The 22,418-nt window shown below is 38.0% G+C and overlaps 1 protein-coding gene across 1 annotated transcript in view; it reads left to right on the forward strand.

Annotated features, from left to right (window-relative positions):
• Window positions 1–22,418, forward strand: part of URI1 (URI1 prefoldin like chaperone) — a 41,284-nt gene that overhangs the window by 4,479 nt on the left and 14,387 nt on the right. Inside the window, exons 2-4 of the mRNA XM_048316448.1 lie at window positions 7,306–7,340; window positions 11,377–11,455; window positions 13,605–13,740. Of these exons, the coding sequence (XP_048172405.1) occupies window positions 7,306–7,340; window positions 11,377–11,455; window positions 13,605–13,740 (250 nt within the window). The remainder of the gene's footprint in view (window positions 1–7,305; window positions 7,341–11,376; window positions 11,456–13,604; window positions 13,741–22,418) is intronic.

The raw sequence follows: 22,418 nt of genomic DNA on the forward strand, positions 1-22,418 counted from the left end.
TGAATTAAATACCCACTAGTTTATATAGTGTCAAGAGCTGTGAAATAAATTAACAGATCCTCAGTAGGTTTTTTAATGGTAATTGAAGGAGACTGTTCACAAAAGAGTTTAAAAAGCATTGCCTTTATTCTGGAGGGGGCAAGCCAGTGTGTGTCCAACTTCACTGGTAACTAAAATGTGTAGATGAGATTATATGCACAAAATTTAAATGTGACTGAACTGTGCTGCTCTTACAGATGCTGTGAAGTAGATGCAGTGACCAGGGTACAATTTGGGAATCATCTTCAGTATCTTTGCAGATCTCCATTCCATAAGTTAAGCTCGTAACCTGTCTTCTCAGGTCCATTTGGATGCTCCTTGTTTCAAGTACTTCTTTCATCCTTTGAGACTGTGAAATTGTATTCTGTTTTAATCTGAGCTTCCAGTGTTGCAGGTGGATATGCTGGCTCAGAGCTTGCCTCTTGAGGCCTTCAGAGCAGCAAGTGCACTAAGGCTTTGTGTTTGTGTGGTGAGGGCATTGGGTTTTGTGGTTCCTCTTGTCTGTTAGCATAGGCTGCAGCACAGGAGCAACAGTCTCAGACACTTGGTCAAAATTTTCGTTAATGGTCACATGTGTTGTCCAAATGAATTAAATTTGATCAGCTTTGTAGTGTGTGTCTACTTTTTTCAGTCTTTCAGCTATTCTGGGGTGGCACATTTGTGACAGTGCTCAGTGAACTGGACTGGGATCCAGCTTAAAACCAAACTTTACTGTTGACCTTTTTTGCCTTTTTTTTTTTTCTTCCTGGACTATTTTTCATCCAGTGTGGATCCTTAATGTGGTTACAAATATGTGTCAACAGATTGTGTCGGGGTTGGGAGGATGAGACAGTGGAACTGAGTAGCAGGAGCCAGGGAGGGATGATGCTGAGTTTACTCAGGACTGTGGCTGAAAGCTGAACCACAGCCTGCAGCTACGTCTGTGAGGCAGGTCTCACAGCTCATGGCAATTTTAAGCTAGTTAAGCTTAGGTTTTGCTAACAGCGTAGTTGTTACACCGTAAACTCCATCAAAGCTTGCAAAACCTGCTTGAGATGTTGGGTTGCTTAGATCACATGGGAGGTCGGTGCCTGTGCTGCTCTGCTGCCCTCTGGGTACCTGGGCGAGCCTGGGTATGGTGTAGACACACAAATATGTTTACCTGACCTCAGCTAAAATAGAAAGTTTTGAGTTCTTATCTCTGTCTCAAGATGAAGTCACAGGACATGGATGCTGGCTTGCTGCCAGTGAAGGATGAGATCTTACTCCAGTGTGTTCCTCACTTGCCCCAGTTCAGCTGGTTCAGAGTTAATGGAACTCACTCAGCAGAAGACATCCTGCTGCCCTTGGGATTTTTGCTGTGTAGAGTTTTCAAGCTTCCCCAGAATAATTTTGATCAGAACTTAGCACTTATTTATTGATAAATAATAGTTATGTGCTACTTTTTCTGCAAAACTGCAAGACCCACAGATGTGTACACAATTAATATAAAAATAGTAGATCTTCACTTTTTTTCTTGTAAAGAAAGGTAAAAATTGTGGCTATATTTCTAAGTAAGATTTTTTCCTTTAGGAAGAAATGTTTGCCCTGATTCAGATTTCTTTCTCTTTTTTCCTTCAGTATTCTTCCCAAACACATTTCTTCAAAAGGCAACAGTTTCCACCCAAAGGGGGTTTTATGTTAATAATTTGTTGAAATGTAGTGTTTTTGAGTAATATGATTTAATAAATGAATATGAGAGCTCAGACATGCTTTCTTTGTTTTGCATTAGATCATACAGTGTGCCAACAGACTGAAGAATTTTTAATAGTTTTATTTCATTTTTTGATTGAAAATGGGGCTCTAGGAAAAACAATTGTACAAATGTTAATTCTGTCTTTCTCCATCAGTGACTGCTGTGTTTTAGGCAAGTACTGTGTAGTTTCCTAGAGGAAGAAATGAAAATTCATTTTAAATGTTTATTTTTTCTGTGGCTTGTTAACATGCTTGTTACCAAGAGATGGTTAAATATTTGACCACCCATTAGTGTTGTTCTGTAATATAAAGTGGTATTGTGAACTGGTTATATCATGGGTAAAATTTTAGTGTTTGGGGGTACAAGAGGGAAATCTCAGAATGAGTTGCATGTTGGAGAGGGTGTTGATACTGAAAACATTTCCAGACAGAGGCAGCTCATGTGCATGTATCAACTGCAGGGAATACTTGAATGTGAAAGATTTAACATTTAGATCTGCAGAGTTGGAGTCACCTGAAGGAAGTCAGTAGTGGAAATGATGTTGGATTTATTGCAGTCCTTGAAAACATGGATCTGCATTTCAGGAAGCCAGCTTACATTGGTGGAAGGTTCTGAACAACAGGACCTAAGGTTGAAACTGAGATATTTTTACAGTCCCAAATTGCAGGGACAGTCTCCTGAAGGCAAGTCATTGGTTTTAGACTTTATTAGACCCTTACTTTAATTACCACCTCATTACTTGCTTTGCTTCCACAAAAAGTATTCCATACTGTCATTTTCCCTAAGTAACTGGAAATGTGATTGAAAGGGATGTTTAAAGTGAGACTAATTCAAGATTAAATAGTCACAAATTATATTATTGCTACATGTAAACAAATTACTTGCATATCTGATTTTATTCAGATTACTTTTCAAGTGGTAAATAATGCTTTATCACTTATATAGTGCTCTTACATCTTTAGAGTGCTTTTCTCACATTAATTAATCATCATTAAACACTCTGAGGTGGGTAGGTTAATACTATTATCCCCATTTTGCAGATGAAGAAATGTAGACTGAGAGGTTGTGATTTGCTCAAGGCCATATAGAAGAAACAGAATCAGAGCTGGGATTAGATCTGTGTCCCTAGCTTCTAGTTTCAGAAGACCAGCCAGATTGTGAGCCACGCTTTTGAAGCAAAATACTCAAGTGTATGTGTAAAACCAGCAGACGTTTGCTTGGCCTCTTAGATGCCTAACTTGCAGTTTGTTTAAAAAGAAACTTTGCTTTTGTGCTGTGCTGCAGATTTCCACCTTCATACTTGCAAGTGTGGAAATAGCCTCATTTGTTTAGGACCTCTTCCTAATCTGATGCGACATTTTTATTTTCACCATTTTAATTGAATTTAACTTTCATCTTAAAAACTTTAAAAGTTTCTCCTCTGGATTTCAAGGTAACTGCATGACTCACATACAGCAGGTTTTAGCATTGGTACCCCAAACTGCCTGCAGGTGTTACCAGGACCAGCTCTGTTACTTAAAATTTTTCAGAAGCTGAGACATAAATAAGGTTCTGACTTGGCAGTTTGTCTTGTTGCTGTTCAGAAGAGATGAGAGAGAATTGCCCTCTGTGTGCTAAACCCAGCACCTTTGTAGGCAGTGCCCAGATGCTCAGTAGAGAGAAACATTCACGTGCATGCACTCCACCTTGGAGAAGTACCTGAATAAAACAACATCGTCTGGGAAGGGAGAGAACAGAACTCCTTGTGCCACCACTTTGTTAATCAGAAGCACCACAGAGAATTACATTCAGCTGTGAGTAATGGGAGCACGTGCAGAAGGAACAGATACGGAAAAATAAGGTGCAGGAAAGAAGTGCCCTTGTATAGGAGGGTGAAGACCTGCTGGGGTAATGTGGAATAGGTTAGAGACCCATGGCACACACAGGTAAGGATCTGCTTTGTGCTGCAGCATCCTTCTCACCTGTCCTCATTGCCGGGGAAACGTCGTAAGTGATTGTAGTGCCTGGCTGCTGAGTTAGGAGCTCTGGCTTCTCTTCCCAGCCCTGACCAGAGTTAGTGGTTGTAACTCAGCCTGCAGAATCAGTGCAGTGCTTTTTCAAATTGCTGCTCACTTGAATTCATGGAGGAGAGTTTGAACTCTTCAAATGCAAGATCATGGAGAAGGTAGAGTATAAATAGATAGACTGGGAAGAGAGAATGTGTTGCAGACAGAAGGAATTCTCTGCCTTTGGTCAGCTAATGAAGTCCTTGGCTGGCTGATAGGAGTTGCCTGGGGGTGATTTGGAGTCATTAGCGTGCAAGCCGCCCAGGGATCACACTGGCACGGTGGAATTGGGGACACCTGGGATGTGATCGCAGGTCTAAAGCTGATCCTCCTGCTCTGCTTGTGACACCTAGAAAGGAGAGATTCCCTAAAAGCAGCAACACAGGCATCTCCAGAAATAGCTCAGGCACGTAGCAGTGAGAGCAGAACAAGCACACAATCTCCTGCTGTAAGGGTTTGGGTTTAATCCAGCAGGAATTACACCTTGGGTTACAGGTGTGCGGGCATGGCCTCTCCCCTGGCCCCAGGGGCTGCTTGTGGAGCTTGCAGGTGTGGCTCTGGCAGGTCAGGGGCTTGAGAAGCACTGCATTTTAACAACTTGCTGTTGGCAGAGAGGAAGGAAACAAGATATTTGCCTATTTGCTTTCTTTTAAGACTGTGGAATATGTTTTCCGACAGTGGATCCTGTTTTAATAACCCGACCCATGATTAGGTAATGTTAAGTTTGCTGCAAGAGTAGTTTAATGAATATTTTAGTATGCAGATAAGCCACTGATAACCATGTGCATTCACAAACTCATACACTTTTATGCTAAAAGGGGAGAATTCAGAGTTTGTTGATACCACTTCACTATGATGCCTTAAAAGTAAGGCATACTTGGTGGCACTAGCTGTCCAGGTAAATTGAACTCAAGTGTACAAACAAGCAGGTCATTTATTTTATTTATCCTAAAAGGGTTTTTCATTCTTTAATTGTAACTCTGTATATAAATTATGTGTGGAAGATAGACTAATGATTTTTCTGTGTTTGATTAAAGGCAAAGAATCAAATATTTGTTTATATATTTATCTATTTTTTTCTTTGCTGTGATAAGACCAGTTGTTATCCAAATGGTGGGACTGACCTAATAAAGGTCATATGCATAATTGATCTCCATCTGTTTTTCAATATTTATTCTCTCTATTCTTTTAATAGACTTCAGTTCCAGAAGTGTAGCCTGCAACATTTTTAAGGTGGTATATGTTAGCACTTCTGTAAAAGGTCTCATTTTATGCTGGCCACTGAAATGAAAAGGTTTGTTGTTCATTCCACCCTTTGGTATCCTTTCAAGAGAGATTATATCAAAGAAGAAGAATTAAATTAAAATTGATTGGTGTTATTGATTTTTCTCCTTTTTTTTTTTTTTAAAGGGGGATAAAGGGTGATGGAAACAGCATATGCCCCTATGCTGTTTTACTGATGGACTATTTTTAAAAAACATAAAAAGCATATGTGCCCAATTTACATATTTACTAATTAAAAAAGCTTCCTGGAAACATTAAGTAGACTATCTTCTGTAACCTTTAACATTGTGGCTAATGGATATAGCCTGGAAATTTTCATAGAAGGTCCTCTAAATAATGTAAATGATTATGAATATGTAACTAGTTAATATGCAGCTATGAAAGGATTATCATGTAGAGGTTAATGAACACGCTGCTCTTATGGTTTGCAAGGGTTTTCTTTTTGTGCTTTCAGCTCACTTCATGCATGGAAAGTCATGTATTGGGAATGGAAAGCTTCCCGTCTTTTCCATCTTCATCTGTAATGGGGCAATTAAATTGAAACTTTCTTAAAGGATTTCATAAACATTTTTGTACGCTAAATTATGTTGTGTACTTCACAATCACTGCCAAGTGTGAAAGGATGAAGGATGTGGACAGAATAGGCTCAGAGTCCTCAACTTGTTAGTGGTGGGCTCCAGTGTGCCTTAGCTTTGTTACCAGACAATTTATGCCTTCTGCAGAAACTTTACTCTTAAAATGGGCTTAATATTAATAGTATGAGCTAGATTTCTGGGTTGATGTCCTGTACAAGTCTGTGTATTTACTCTCAGGCTTAAAAACAGTTAGCTTGCACATTAAGGAAGATATTTGCGAGGCATTTGATTTGTAGGAGTTTAAAGCAAATGATAAATTTAAACTTGGCTTATATGGGATGAGCTACCTGGCTGACTTTCCTGATGGATTATGAAATAACATAACCACAAATGTAAAGCTGATCCTTTTCATTTAAGAACTTTGCTCTGTTTAAAGAATTAATAGCTCACAAAGTACTCCCATTTTTTTTTACTCCCACATGAGTACAAAAAGTGCAGGGTCTGAGATCTGTTGTGCAAAAGCTGCACATATGCTAACTGAAAAAAAAATTTGTCTTTCATTCTCTTGTTTGGGGAAAAAAAAAAAGAATTATCTGCTCCAGTGATTTCAGTGGTACTTGAATGTATGTTATTGTTTTCTCTGCAAATTTTCTCATTAATTGCTTTCAAATGTTAGCATTATTTTGGCTATAGGAAAAACGAAATTTATAAAAAAAAAATCTAGAAAATGCTTATATTGAGAAGCTGTCTAGACATATTTAACTGCCTTGTGCCTTCATTGCATTTCATATAATTGAATGAAATTGTTTGTGTTGTATTTTTGGTAACCATTATTCAGAGATGAGAATATGTTTTGAAGGACAAAATCTCCACGTAATTGTGGCAGAGAAGGTCACAGGTTTCAGCATCCTGCCTGTTTGCTATATATATAGTCTGAAAAGTTTCAGTTAAAAAAGATAAAAGTGTTTGATTTTAACAATGTGCTTTATTTTGTAAATTCTTTTGTATCTCTTGGGAAAGCCTGTGGCATAAGGAAGGAAGTGAATTATTTATATTAAAACTTACCTCTTTTGGCACCCAGAAAGAACAGAAGAGAAGCCAGCAGCCCATCATGGTGTCAAATATCCACATATTTACGCAGCACAAAGTTAATTTGTGCTTTTTCAAGTTAAAATGGCCAGTGGAAACATTCGTTGATGTACTGATAGAGGAAAAATGTTTTTGATGCTGTGAGGTTCATTTGTTTTGCTTTTTAATGACTGAGTATGGGAGTTACATTGATGTCTTGTTATAATTTATGTTGTTTTCTTATTCTGCAAACATATAACACTGAAAATAGATCGACAGATTGCACAAACTGCAGCTTATCTCTGATCGTGTGTCACGTAATAGTTACGGAGCAGGTATTGTACCAAAATAAGAAGTGAAAAGCTGCAATTTTTTTCTGTGGTTATCACTCTGCATTAGCCTGTGATAAAGTGTGCTGCTTAAGAACGACCATTCACACGCCTTTGCCCTGACAAATAAAAATGTGGATAGAGACAGCACCAAATCTGTAAAGCTCCTGTTCTAGTTTCTGATGCATTGACATTGCAGCTGTGTGCTTAGCCTTGTTTTTTTCATGAGTAGTTATCTGTTTTAATGACAGGTGGTCACTGGCTGCCAAGAAAAAATCCAGCACTGGTAAGTAAAAAAAAGTCTACATGTCTAAAATACTGATGAGTAACCTAGTTATGTTTTAGTAAAGTATTGCTGTTTATTCTGGTGTGAGTCAAATCCTGCTAGAGTGTTTGGGGATTATAGTTAGCGATAGCTCAGAATTGTTGCAATGTACTCTCCTTAAAATATATTTATTTCTCACTGATACAATTAAATCACAAAGACAGTGAGCCTTAGTGTTTATACTTCTGCCTTAAATACCTATCTCATCTGTCATTTTTGCCCAAGTAACCTTGTTGGCTGAATGCTTAATTTGCTGGAATGGTGAAAAGGTGCTCCCAGGGTAGAATTATTGTTGTTTTCTAACTATGGAGCAAGTAGTGAAATTCCACTTGCCCCTTCCATGTGCTGAAACAATGGGGAAAGTAATGTTTCACTGTTTCCCCACCCCCCAGTAAACTATGTACTAAAGCTTAGTTTTTAATACTTAAAATAAATGGTTTATTATGTAAAAAAATTATCTCTGGGCATTTTTTTCTCTGTTGGCAGTCTATGGTTAATAGAAAACATACCTAGTAAATAACAGTTTTGTATGGCATCTGAGGAAAATGTACATTTAATGGTGAATGAAATCTTATATTATGAGTTACTGTGAGATAGAACAGTTGATCTTACAGATATCAAATTACGATATATCCATGCTGTGTTTACCGTGATTTTACTGAGAGAACAACAGGAGCTGTCTTGATTATTGTCTGCAGGGTTATTGCAGAATCACAGCAACTGCCCCTTTAGTGGTGAGATTAAACCTTTGGTTATACACCATCAAGCATATAATATTTTAAATTTATTTTAAGAGGCTTTTTCTTCATGCCTGAAAGATCTCCAAGCAAATAATTTATATTTAGTGTGTATCAAATGTTTTTAGTTTAAATGCACATAGGCTGCAAGCGCTGGATAAGAGGAAAAAAATCAAGGCAATCTATACACATCATCATATTAAATTCTGACTATTGGCTTGCAAAAATAATCTAAAACTAATATGTTTCATTTATGTTTAAAATTCAGAGGCTGCATTAATTTTCAATAAGGGAAATATTGAAGTGCCTACTGGTGCTGCTGCAGTGAAGGCAGGCAGAATATCTCCAGCTCATGCCCTTTCTCTGGGGCTTTGCAGTGTCTGTACCTATTGGGTCCCATGTGAAATTCTGAATGTGCATTCTTCCACTAAGAGACAGTATTTTTCAGAAAGAAACTATTAGGCAGAAAGCTGTAAAATTGGAACAGATTTTTGAAAGTTTGGAAAATTGTGACAATTATTTCCCTGTTTTCAATGGCTGAGGTTTGTGGAGTGGGCTGGGGGTGTTGTCTGTGGAAGGAGGAGTTGCTCCTGTGTTTGTTTTTTATGCAAATTCTGGCCATGACCCCATGAACTTGGGGGTTTTGGGCACAGAACCTCTAAAGAAAAAAAATAACTTACTGATTTCTTTTATATAGAAAACCAGTTTGTATAGCATCCATACAATCTTTACTTCATAAAAAAAATTAAAATTTAGTACTCTTATTTAGATCTTGATTGTGCCAAGAGCTGAGTGCTCTTATTTCAGCTGAGTAATTTGTTCATATAAGACCTTCTAAGTAGTCAGTGACACAGAAGAATGTTAAATAGAATTGAGTGAATAACAATAGGGTTTTAAAATGCTCAGCTTCAATATATTTCCATTAAATTATTTTCTTTTTAATTTTTCAGTGTACTTTTTCAAGTATATTTCTAAAGCCATGAATCCAATAATGGGTTGGGTATGGGATTAATAGCTAAACATGCATTTCCCTTTCTGGGGACATGTTCATAGCTGGAGTCCCAGTGTTCTTCCTCCCTGTTCACTTTGGTTCTTCATTGCCTGTTGTGACAGACTGTAGCACTGGCACACCCCAGAGCTTGTGGAACCATCAGCTATACGTGAAGAGGGAGGTCAGCTTCCTTCCTTAAGTAATGCTGTTTCAGGCCAATTATTTAAAAGGATTAATACAAATTTTCTTTATCTCCATGACCCAGTTCAGGATGTGACCCTACTTCTAGAGGTTGCCATGGTGGAGGTTTGCTCAGCAAAGGGCAGCAGTCCCAGAACAAAAAGCAGGATGCTTTGCTTCTAAAGTAGCACAGCTTCTGTGGCAAGTGATTTCTCCTGGACCCTGATCAGATTATTCAGTAACACGCAGCAGTCAGACCTTAAAGACAGTTAGTTTTCAAGTTAATGAGGAAATGTTGAGTGACTTTCAGCCATGTAAAGATGGGAATGTTTAATCCTGCTGTGAGTGGGCGGTTATCATACCAGGCTCTTCCCATGGAGTCCTCTCTCTGCATTTGAGACATGGGCCGGGCCTTTGGCTTGGCGTTCATGTTTGTTTTTCAGTGGCTGCTTGGAGTCCATTTCTCAAACCCAGATCTCTCTGAGGCAAGGCTGGGTTCTGTAAATAGCATTAAGTAATGGATTGTTATTGTTGACACCAAGCTTTCATTATATTCCTTCCTCCCCCAAAACATCTCAGTGCATTTTGCTAAGATTCATGAGTTTGTCCTTCCTCTTTGAAGGAGGTGAATTATGTTTCCACTCTGATGTGGGCAGTGGGCAGAAGGACTTGCCGAAAATGTCTGGGAGAAATCTGCTGTCAGAGCAAAGCAGCAGCAAGCATCTTTTGTAAATCAGTTATGTGGAACATGGTTTTAATGTCCAAGTGGCATGAAAACCTAAATTATTTTTTTCAGGACGAGTTCAACAACTTAAAGTAGGTATGAAGTAGGATTGTTACACCAGAGTTCAACTGTGAAGCAAATGAGTCAAAACATAAGAGTATCAGATAATTTTTCATAACAAATGCTAAAAAAGATTTCACTCTGCTTATGAATCTAAGAAAATTAATTGTAATATTTTGAGAGTTGTGGTGTCAACTATGACATTCATTTTTCAGACCATTTATAGATTGCTTTCCTGAATCATCCTCAGAAAACCTGTAATTTGCATCTTGGGTCAGCGTTGTTAAGTGTGCTGCCCTGTGCTTTCAGTTGCCTTTTATTGCAGAGTTTACTACCATATATATATGTTTAGTGTTTTGAAGTACAAGTAAACAATATCATCAAACGTGACATTTATATGCCAGCTACTTCATGCAGGAGCTGATTTCTGACTGTCTTCAGAATGGCAGGGGTCCATTAAAAGACTTTTTCCAGACAAATTTAAGTATTTAAGAATGTCTTTACAAAAGAAGGCTTTTTTAGAGGGAGTGTAGTTGCTTGTTATGCACACAAAGTAAAATCCCTGCAGCCACTGAAATGCTGTTTCTTGGAAAGTCCTGTGAAATGCCAGGTGTCTGCCATGGCTATGAATACCTTGTCCCAGTTCACCAAACCATTTCACTCCTGGGTAGCAACATGTAGCATGAGCCTTATTTACATTTTGGATGGAGAAGTATCAGAAGGGATGCTCCTCACCTGTACTGTCCCTCCTCTGGGCTTGAAGATGTGACAGAATCCTGGTGGTCAAGCCATCTTCCAGGAGTGTTGACTCCTGGTAGTAACACAAAGTTCATGCGAAAATCAGAATTCATTGAAATTTTGCCCATTTATGTCAGCTCAAACCAAGATCATCAGCTCTGTATTACAAATGATAGTTTGAAGAATTTGCCTCTTAAAAGCATAAACTGGATTTTCAGTTCTTTTTCTAAATATTGGTGGTGTTATAACTTGAACATGCAGTGAGATACTCCAAATCCTAGTGAAAGAATTGCTTCTTTGCACCGGGAAAAAGTCTGATTCAGAACGAGACATGCACAATCTTAAATAATCATGTGCCTATCTAAATACGCATTATTAGAAAATAACCTAGCTATTATGTTCGTCATCCCATGTCTTTTATAAATGACTTACTAATCTATCAACTGTATGTGTTTGAGTAAAATAGCTCGTTTTTCTGTATTTTTGGTGTGTTTTTGATTTACTGGCAGAAAAACATTAACTCTTTACTTTAGCTGTGAAATTGAATCAACTTGTATTTGTTAACAGGAAGAAGGTGGAGAGTGATTATGAGGCTCTTCAGGAGCGACTCCAAACACTGCCTGACAAGTTGTCCTATGATATCATGGTATGTACGTGGCAGAGGTCTCACAAGAAAATGGGCTAAAACTGTTAAAATCTGGGCTGCCTTCACTAGGGGTGAAGTGTTAGCAGGTTGCCAGTACTTACTAATGTTACATTTATTATGATAATAGTTAAACCTTTGCTTTTGTTTCTTTCTCTTTCTTTGAAATCCATTATAAATTACAGTGTTACTGACAACTGAAAGCTGATGACATAAATGCTTAACACAAAACCTGACATGTTTGATATGTAAATTTATTGTATAGAAAACTGTAATTATGACTGAATTACGGTACTTAGTCATTTCCTGAGAAGAAAGTGGCCATAGTATTTCCTGATTCATGGAAATAAACCCTAGAACATTGATTTTTACATAAAAAGGTGCTGCTAATTTTTGTTCCACCGATCTTCCCATTGACATAGCGATCTTTTCTGGTGCTCTGAATCTTCCCTAACAACTGCACAGCTTCCTGTGTAGAATTTGCCCTATTGGCTTGTGCTCACCAAAATGCTGAACAAATTGGCTTCTGTTTCTCTTTTTTTTCCTCTTCCCTTCTCACGGTCAATTCAAGATACATCTTTGAAGGCAGGGAAGTTGTACTGCACATAACCGAGTGGCAGATTTCAGCACTCAGTGCCTGACTGCTGCCTTCCCTGGCAGCTTGGCTCAGATTCAGAGCTGGGTTTTTAGTAAGATAGTTTTGGAGTACACTTAACCATGTGGGAAAAGGGAGGGTTTCCCTTTCCTGTGCTGGTGATACAGCTCTGGATTTTGTGTGTAGTCCATTTATCATGAGTGTTGTGTGTAGCCACATGATGTAAAACATAATGATTGTGTTGTTTCGAAGCATAGAAACTGTTACTTTAAAAAAAAAAACTAGATAGGGCTTATTCTTAGTTGAAGCAGCAATGTTAACTCACATCTGTTATTTTAAATGTATAGGAACACTTCCTTTCCTGTTAGCCAAATATTTTCATATGCTTTTAATTTTGCTTTCATCATTTTAGGGGAAGAGTGAACAGGCAACTCGTGCAGTCTGCTACTTTAAAACCAAGTCAGGGAGGGTACATGTGTAGGGAAAAGCACATTCTGCATAGTCTTAATGTCAGGGTCCTGCCTGCTGGAGAACTGTTTCCAGCACTGGTACCCTCCTGGGTATTGAAGAGAGGAAGATCTCTTTCCAGGGAGACAGATCCACTAGGCCAGTGCTCTGCTTCAGCACAAACACAGTGAGAAAGCAAGTGGCTGTGCTGAGGAAGGCAGAGGAATAAAGTAGAAGGAGCCAATACAAACTGTCTGGGATAGATCTCTTTTTACCCTGAAAAAAGAGAGAACTTGACGTAGATGTGGTTCTTATCTTTATGCCTCCTCAATTTTAGATCTAATTTGATTTTGCTCTCCTAATTTCTTCATGATTGAAGCCCACAGGCAGCCAGGCAGGTGGCAGTGGGCCTGGGGGTCAGAATGCCAAGGGCTGGTGCAGGGGACAGGGATAGGGGTAGCCAAGGTTCCTCCTCACCCAAGCACTGTCTGATGCTGTCTGGTTTTTTTAAACTATTGTCCTTGTGCAGAGCAATTAGAGGGTTGCTTGTGGAGCATCCCTCAGAAGTTGAGGTTTGCAGCCTGGTGAATGACCCAGCAAAGTGAGATTAAACACTGTCTGTGGTCCTGCTGGTAGCCCCAGTGTCACCCCCAGTCCTAGGTACTTAGTATTAGCAAGACAGATACTGAGAAAGGCAACTCACCTTTGAGTTGATCATACCTATTTAAGTATTAAAAAAAAGTTTAGCAAGGCTAATCTGGCTTTTATTAGGAAATGGATGTAGTCTGCATATAACTCAAATAATAATTTGTATTATCAAAGTTTGTATGTTCAGATTAAGTGAATTTGTTTTCCACGTGAGCATTCAGCTGTCCTGTAGTTCTGTGTCACAAGACAAGTTGTCTGGTGAAATACAAGTTTTCAGATTTTCTAAGTACAATGCTAGAGTCAAATGGATCTGGTCATTTGAATATTTAGGAAGGGTTAGTTACTAAATAGCTGCTGTAGAATTTTTATTTTTTTAAATCTGCGTTTTACCTTTTAAAAAATCTAAGACATGCAGGACTGTCTAAGTTACATTTTCATTAGTGATGTCTGTGTCTTTGACAGGTACCTTTTGGTCCTCTTGCCTTCATGCCAGGAAAGCTTGTCCACACCAATGAGATCACTGTTCTGCTTGGGGACAACTGGTTTTCAAAATGCTCAGCAAGGCAGGCTATTGAGCTGGTTGAGCACAGGAAAAAACGTATGTATGTTTCTGAACATAATTTAATAGCTAAAATTATGTACCTTTGTATTAATATATAAAATTAATGATATCTACACTGGTACCTTTTTTTTGGTTTTGTTGAACTCACAAACAGAAGACACATTCAGGTGTAATACCAGTTTAGCACCTTATTTTCCATCCTTGCTTGACATTTGATTGGATATGTCTAATTAGAAAAAACAAACCAAATTAAAAACACCCTTTCACTTTTTTCCAGTGTGACAAATGATGTGTTCTCTTCCAGAAAGTGGACAGGTGGACACTACCTTGTGCTTTTGCTCTTAGTTACCTTATTCTCTCTATTTTGTTCCCTTATCTCGTTTCTTATTTCTTTGCTGCCTTGTCCTCTGTTTTGGTTGGTGGGTTTTTTCTTTTTTTGGCCATGTAGTTCTCATTTTTTTTTCTCTCTCTCTACACATACTTTGCTCCTGTTTGTTGTTTTTTTTTTTTTTCCCCTCACTTGCTGCTCAGTTGCATTTCTGCTGCCTGCTCTTGCCATTGCACTGGTGTGGAGTGATCTCGATCTCCCCAGATCACTGCAGTTGATCACCACCCAATTCATGTTACATAGAATCATGTCACAGGAGTGGATAGGCAAGTCCTGGGTTGGTTTGCAGCTCTTCGTAGCTGGGGGTGAGATCTTGGCTTTGAAGACCCAGGACCACCAGCAAGAGCTGTGCATGGTGCACTTTGGAACTTCTTTATGTTAGAAAGAATGTCTGAAATATTTGATGTAAATGTCAAGGAAGAAAAAGCACAACAAAATGGAAAATAAATTGGTGCCTATTAGCCTTTGTTGTTTGCTTCAGACAAACATTTGAGTTGCTTTTTGTCATATTGGTTTACCTGTAACCTGTTCTGTTCCTCTGTGGTGCTCACTGCAGCTTTGCCCTCTGTATATGACAACTACCACAACTATTTACACTGGATTTTTGTTTGACTGCAGCTATCTATGTTGCTTCCTGCAGCAGAATACCCTAGAGGTTCCCCATCTGAATAAGTTTTTTTTTCCAATTCTGTGCAGGCAATATTTATGTAAAAAGAGTTGAGCATTTTTTTATAAAAATTCATTTTCTGTATTATTTTAAAATACTCCTTTATGAAGAGCTTTTCCAAAAGTATGTAATTTGTATTTTACCTGTTATCTTTCTTAATCGGGTTCTCCTGACACAACTTGGCAATTTTCTTTCTTACTGAAAGAAAGAACTGAATCTACATTATTTATTGTGACTCTTGTGAGATCTCAGGTCCAGATCTTTTTCCTTGATAATCTGATATTTTTTTCAGTGCTGCAGAATGTTTTTGTCACTGTTACATTCAGTGAAATGATTTGACCTTTGCATAGTAGATGCTTGAACATTAAGTAGTCTGCTGAGAGACACACAATAAATGCTGGATTCTTTCCTTTATGATCTTTTAAATTGCATTTAAAATACAAACTCAGAAATACTAATTTCTTTCAAAGTAAAATAGTGATTGATACTGGATATAAACCCTCCTTTCAGCTGGTAGTTCACTTCAGCTGTGTGATGGCTGCCAGTGGGAGGCTCCAAAACACTGATATTAACTAAAAACTTTTTTTTAAGGACTGTTTTCAGTTTTAGATGATAAAAAACATGTTAGTACATATGATTCTGAAAAAAGGATACCTCTTTCCTTGATAACACTTTTCTCCCTTAAAAATACAACTGGCTTCAACTCTGTAAACCATTTTCATGCTAAATGAATGCCACTTAGAGAAGAATATTGGAGATTTTATTAGTTTGTTCTAATTAGGAAAAAAGTTATGTTTGTGAAAGACGTGCAGCCCATTGCTATGTAATATGAATTTGCTGCTTATGGCACAAATTTGAAAGACTGATATTTGGCAGGTATTACTTTAAAGTCTCTTTTGTGTGTTTGTTGCACTGTAGTTGCTTTCATAGGTGTGACTTCTGTTTCAGTGGCATTTTGTGAGCACAGTTTACAGGGTGATGTGTATTGGGCATTATCATCACATTGACACAACGTGGTTTGATTTTTTTATACATAATCTTTTTGTTTTGGACATGAATTCCGAGAGTAGGTCACAGGCTAGAAAAGAGGGCAGGCTCACTGCAGGGGATTACTCTGCCAGCAGTCCCCAACGTCCTGCGTGCCAGGCAGAAGGTCCTAACGGGGCAGAGCTTTTTTAAGCATGTGTTTAAGGCCAGTGTGTGCTTAAAGGCTTTGATATATAGAAATTGGGGTCTGAACTGAGCAAAGGAAGGCTCATGCTGAGCTAAACCTGGCAATATTTGTTGATGGTCTGTTTTTTCAGTGACCTACATTTTTTTATCCAATATTACTCTGTTTAATTTAGATGGGTGTTTTTTTCATAACTAGCTGGTCAGATCTGTTCAGATAACTGAAGCAAACTTAGTGCAGCCCTAATAATTCGGGGCTTTAACAGGAGTTAGGACTATGAGGAAATAAATACAAGACACATATTCATTGCATGTCATCTCTCGTGTCTCACTCTGCTGAATGGTGAGAAGTGGGAGAGCATCTGTTCAGGGTTTAAGTTTCCTAGGGGGATTGTCAGGTAGAAAAGGGTTTCTAGACTACTTGAACAGTTTTGAGTGTTCTTGCTGGTTCTGGGGAGTTTTTGTTCTTGCCTTTGGCTGAAGTTGGGTGGGTCTGTGCATGGGAGATCTCTGGTCACCAGGGCTGCCCCGCTGGCCTTTGAGCACACCAGTGCCTAACAGGTACAGGGTATTTTCTTCACAATTTGGCTCCTTCTGTGTATGTTGGATGCATACAAGAATGGAGAATGTGAATTTGCATGCTTAAGCAGCAGAAGTGCCAGATAAATCAAACAATATCAGTGAGTTTAAAGCCTTGGAAGTTAGGGGTAGCAGTAAGAGTGTACTATATATAAAAGCTTTAAATATTACTTAGTACTAATTAGGTCATCCTTTCTGTCTTAGTAGTTTTGTTAAATTTGCTTTTTAAAGGAGAATGAGTGAAAAAATGTTTGCTTGTGTGGAATAGAGAAATGCCCAGCCACAGTAGATTAATTTCTTCGTTAAAATTTATTTAATTGAAAGGAATAATTGAAGGGTGACTGTACTGAATTTTAAATGCACTTTAACTGACACAGCTGTAGAAAGCCCTATTTTGGGGATACATTTTTGTTTGCTTAGCTTTTGATTTAGATGCAAATTGTTCAGCACTGTGATTGGTTGAAATGTTTTTGGTAAAATTTGGGACAGTCACTCATGTCAAATGTTACTTTTTCATCAAATATTGATTATGTCTTCTTGAATAATATTTGAGTTGCAGTAGATCTTTAATTTGCTGTGCATTTTTGTGACATTCTAGATATTTAGTTAGTTCCAAAATAGTTAATAAACAGAATGAAGTTTATTGAATTGCCAAGTATATTTTTAATTGTTTTAAATTCATTGCAGTTTGTTAAACTAGGTAATACAGCTAATGGGAAACACTTTACACATGTGTTTGTGTGTAAAAAATGTGAAGAAATAGTGAAGTAGATTAAAGGATATGCACACCAAATTCCATTAAAATAAAAGAAATTAGCTTTTTAAGTATGTCACAGTTTAGCACAACAATAATGCAATTGTAGTTTTTTTCTCCTACAATTATCTTGCTTAAGGTACTTCATAATATTTCTGTTCTCCTCAAGGCAAGACTGTATTGTCTTAGAATTCAAAGAGGGAATAAAGATTCCTTTTGTGAATATGGGATTATATCTTTTACGTGTTTGTGATGATATAAATTACATTTCTTCTCTATATCAGTAATCGCATTAATTCCTTAAGATGGGAAATTTTTCATTACAATAGTCCCTGTGGTAGTTACTATAGAAAGAAATTAAATAGATTTTTCTTGTAAATATTTGTGGATTAATTCAGTATGCTAGGTATTCCAAGTGTCTAAACATTTTAAAAGGTGGGAAATTAAAACATGCACACAGAACTAGGAGTGGTTTTATTGTGTTAAAAATTTATCAGACAAAAAAAAATCCCACTTAAAGGAGAATTGTTGAACTACTTAGCAATTGTGTCTTCAGTATATGTAAGAATACCCTTGCAGTGTCATGCTGCAAATGAATTCATGAAATGAAAATACTGATTACATTAACATACAGTATTGTGATAGTCCCCAATTGTAAATTGCAGTGTGTAACCCCTAATACAAATATTTGTGTCAATCAAAATTGACCGATAGCTCAGGATACAGGGTTTAAAAGATACCATTGTTTTAATGAGATGATCCGGGTGGATGAGGACCAGTTTGAATTTGTTCCTTATCAGCATTTCCAGAAAAAAAGGTTTTGTCTCCAAAATACATGATAGGAAGGCTTTCCATTTCCCATCTGTGAATGAGTGAGGCCTTTAGAGGTTTTAATGTTTTATCCAAGGGTAAAAATATCTTCCCTAATATTCTAAAGACTGTAACACAAACTTGTCTACTCACAGTTTTTGGGGTTAAGAACAAAAAGTGCAGGTGATGTTACAAAAAGATTTAGCTTTTGCTTTTCTTCATTAAAACAAAATATTTTTCTGCTCTTTTTCTGCATGGCAGAGAATTTTGTGCTGCCATGCTTTTGAACTTTTTTTTACCATTTTTTTGTGATTATCCCTTCTTAGTTTGATAACCTCCCTCAGTTCTTTCCTTACCCTTGTTAAGTTAGGAGCTCAGTCGATGGAGTGCTAAGTGCTCTAAATTTGTTCTGCAGTTCCCAGGAGGTGTTTGACTTCTCACAGGACCACAGTTCTGGGTATTTTAACCAGAACACACTGGAACAAAATAAGGAGAATAGACTCCTTTCTGTAAGTTACATACTGTGATTCAAATAAGCCCTTACCTTTTTTATAATTCTTACTGGGCAGCAGAGGAGTTGTCTGAATTCCACCCTCCTTCATTTAGGAGGAATTTAAATGTATTCAGATAATTCTAGCAATTACATAGGTGTGTGAACCTAAAAGAGAAATGCATTGCATTTACTTAGTGTTCCTAAAGCCAAATTGCCTGTACAAATTTTTACAGAAGAAAATCCAAATGACTTTGGTTTTGGTACCAAGGGAACATGGAAAACAGAATGAAGATTGTCTTTAAAAGGTGAAAAGCTACTGCACAAAAGGGTTGCATTGCATTTTAAAGAACTACTGCAATTGCTGTTATAAGGAATGAATTTACATGTCTTGTTGCAAGCAAAAAGAGAGCTTAAATCTATGTTCACAAAAAGTCATCAGCATTCTCTTTTCACTCTTAAATCCATTTCTAGAAAAACGAACGGAAAAGAATAGAAAAACAGAGAAGGGTATTTTGAAAAGCTTCTAGTAGATACTGCTTTCTGCAGAACTGCAGATCTTACTTGTTTCAAGTAACCTGTAACAGTTTGTTGGAAAAGTATTGGCTACGAAAAATTCTGTAGCTGATTAAATACAGATTTATTGAAACACATTTAAAAATCTTCAGATGACTGATCTACTTAATGCAGACCCTTAAAAGTAAGAAAATGCACTTAAAATACCCTTAATTTCCATGGTGGGAGTGTGAACTACTGAGGTTCTGCCTTCAGGCTGTGCCTCCTGATTCTAGCTCTGGAGGAACTGAGCTGCTCTCAGTGACTGAGGTAGGTGGTTCTTCCTTGCCTGTATCAACACTCTGTGTATATATAACTGTGTTTAAGACTGGTTATCTTCTCCTTGAGAAACTGTGTTAGGCAGCAAGAAGATCTTTACTCAGAATCTCAGTTGCATACAGAATTTTTTGTTGCACTTAATCTAAAATTTCTGTCCTGTCACCTATCCTCAAAGGAGATTATTTCCTATGTTATATCCATGAGACTCTCCTGAAGACCAAGTACACTAGGCTTCAGCTTCATTTCAGTTTGTCCTGTTTCACAAAGTCTGACTTTTCAAAATAGATCAACCTGTTCTCACTATTCTTGTCTGTTCTTACTATTTAAATCCCAGTGTAACACACAGTTTCCAGAAGTAACTAAAATAATGTCTATGATTCCCCAAATCCTTATAGACAACACTCCAAGGACATTAATGTCAAACTCAGATAATTAAAATTTGTATCCAGCCAAGCTAATTAACCCATTAAAGCCAAAATGCATAGATGAGAATTTGTGTCAGTTTGGCATTAGTATGTTGTCATGTCGTGTAAAATCTGGCTTCGCTGGACTTCATTTCAACAATATGAAATGTGTTCCCCGGTTATTTTTTTCCTCTTCCAGTGTATTTGTAGCAAGCAGAGGGCTGCTGCTTAAAAATCACTAGTCATGGTATAAGGAAATCCAGTCAAGTCCTTTCAGACTAATAAGGGAGCTGGGAAAGAATGATCTAAATGTAAAGAAATCTTGCTGTCTGTAAATACTGAAAGGCTGCTGTGCTGAGGAAATCTACATATCCTGATTTCTGGTTCAAATACCTTTTCCTTTTGGTGGTCCAGGAGAACAGTCCTAGAGGCTCTGGTGGGCTGTGGCACTGAACTATCTTTCCAAGTGGTTTAGCTGAGACATGTAAATAGGAACTACACGGGTTCACCTGAAAGCCATGTCAGACTTCGCTCAGATTATTGGATGTGACAAAGTTGGACAACAGCCTCTAGTTCAATCCGTCTTAAAAGGCTCTAAGAAGCTTAAACCACGGGGTAGTAAGAGGAGGAGACTGTGGAGCCTGTCTTACTCTACCAGTATTTTTATGGGGGTCTCAATTAATAAAAACCCCTGTAGTTCGTAGTGACTTGCTCCTGTATGTTTCAAAATTCAGTGAATTCCATTGGAGGCTTTTGGAGTGTGCAGTGGTGAGTTGAAAACACAAGACCCTGAGCTTGCCCTGCGTTTAGGTGCATGAGCCTTTTTCCAGGAGACCCCTTCTTTGCTGAGGGGCCTGACCAAGGGAGAGTCTCTCCTTTGGCCAGGCAGGAACCTTGGTTTTCCACTGACAGGGGAAGTGTGAGCAGCCTGACAGGCTGGCTGGGGACACAGGGACGGAGCGTTGTGGTAATCCCAGCTGTCCGCTGCCGCACTGTGTGGCCTGGGGCAAATCGCTTAAACTGTCTGTTTCTTCATCTGTAAAATAGGAGAGAGTTATAGTCACCTTCCTCACAGGGCACTGGGCAGATTAGTTAATGCTTGTACAGCATTTTAAAATAAAACACTGTGTGTAACTGCTCAGTGTCCTCACCTAACAGAGCAAGCCAGCGTGCTCCCGGCCGGGAAGCAGCATCACAATCTGGTGCTCCAGCAGCAGTGTCACCTAGATGGCTGCTGAACAGTATTTAGATATGCAGGCAAGGACTGAGACACTTGTAGTGGTGAGGAAACAGCTGAGCATCACGTTTATTATGAATAAAAAATAAAAACTAGAGGAAAATTGGTCCAAACTATGTATATACTTATGTATACTGAGCATACAGCTCAAGAGCTGAAGGCACAGATGGGAGCATTTTGTAGAAAAGCTACCACCACCTCTGTTTTATTTGGACTTTGGAGGGTGTGTTAGATATGAAAAAGAGCTGTGGATGATGTTGATGTGAATTAACTGATAATAAAAGCTGCTCTGTCTGATGGAGGACGAAGGAGTTGTGTAAGGGGAGTGGGACCCTGACTGCACGTGGAAGGAGCTGTGTCCTCTGATGGGTCTGTGTTGGCACTGCTCAAGACATCAAATACTTTTTTGGAAGTGGTATTTCATCCAGGAGGCAATGCAAATGCAGAGCTTTTTTCAGAGAAGACTCTTAAGCTATTTTTTAGAAACAGCCTGAGGAATGGAGAATGACTGCACATTTGACACATAGCTTGCCGTGTGGTTTAAAGGCTAATGCTTTTGAAATACCCTAAAAGTTGGAGCTTTGTCTTTGTGCTCCTTGTGGGAAAGGATGGACTTTGCTTGAGTAGCCTTTTCCAAAATGCATACATCTCTGTTTGAACTTTTTACTGCAAGTAATACATTTTTTAGCAATTGTATCTGAGACACTGTGAAATACCAACAGTAAAAAAGCATACAGTACTGAGTATGATAAAACTGTGAGAATAACCTCACACACTTGGTGGTGTTTTGCCTTGACTGTTTCATGCATAATTCGCCCTCCTGTGCATGTGGAGGGGGAGGAGGAATAAGAACCTGTTTGTAGAAGTGAGTCAATAAGTAGGTTTAATTTTTAAGTACAAGTACAAACTCATTTTGTCTACTTAAATGCATTTTGTTATAATTTTGTGGTTATTATTATATTTTCACACATCTTTATCTGAAAGGCCTATCATGATAAGAAATGCAATCTCTGAAACATTTACGACTGTATACATTGCATGAAAATTGTATGGGGATTAGCTGTGTATGTACTTAAAATTTTCTAGGATTAGCCCCAAGACCAGCAAGTTACTTAATTAAATACTAAAATTAACAGGCAAAAAGAGAGTTAAAATTATGGAGAAATACTCTGAAAATAATTTTTCAGCTGGAATATTTTGTGATTGTCTTCCCTCTGTAGAATGGGAAGAGCAGGGTGCTCTGCTATACTTGTATACTGTAAAAATAAATAATTAGGGTGTATGAGGTATTTTATGTGCTGCAGTGCTGGTGTTCATGTGAGTATCATTAATGGAGAGAAGCTGTGCTGAGGCAGGAGCTAGCTTAAAAAAGTTTCTTTGA

The sequence above is a fragment of the Corvus hawaiiensis genome, chromosome 12, assembly GCF_020740725.1.
Source record: "Corvus hawaiiensis isolate bCorHaw1 chromosome 12, bCorHaw1.pri.cur, whole genome shotgun sequence".
Taxonomy (NCBI): domain Eukaryota; kingdom Metazoa; phylum Chordata; class Aves; order Passeriformes; family Corvidae; genus Corvus; species Corvus hawaiiensis.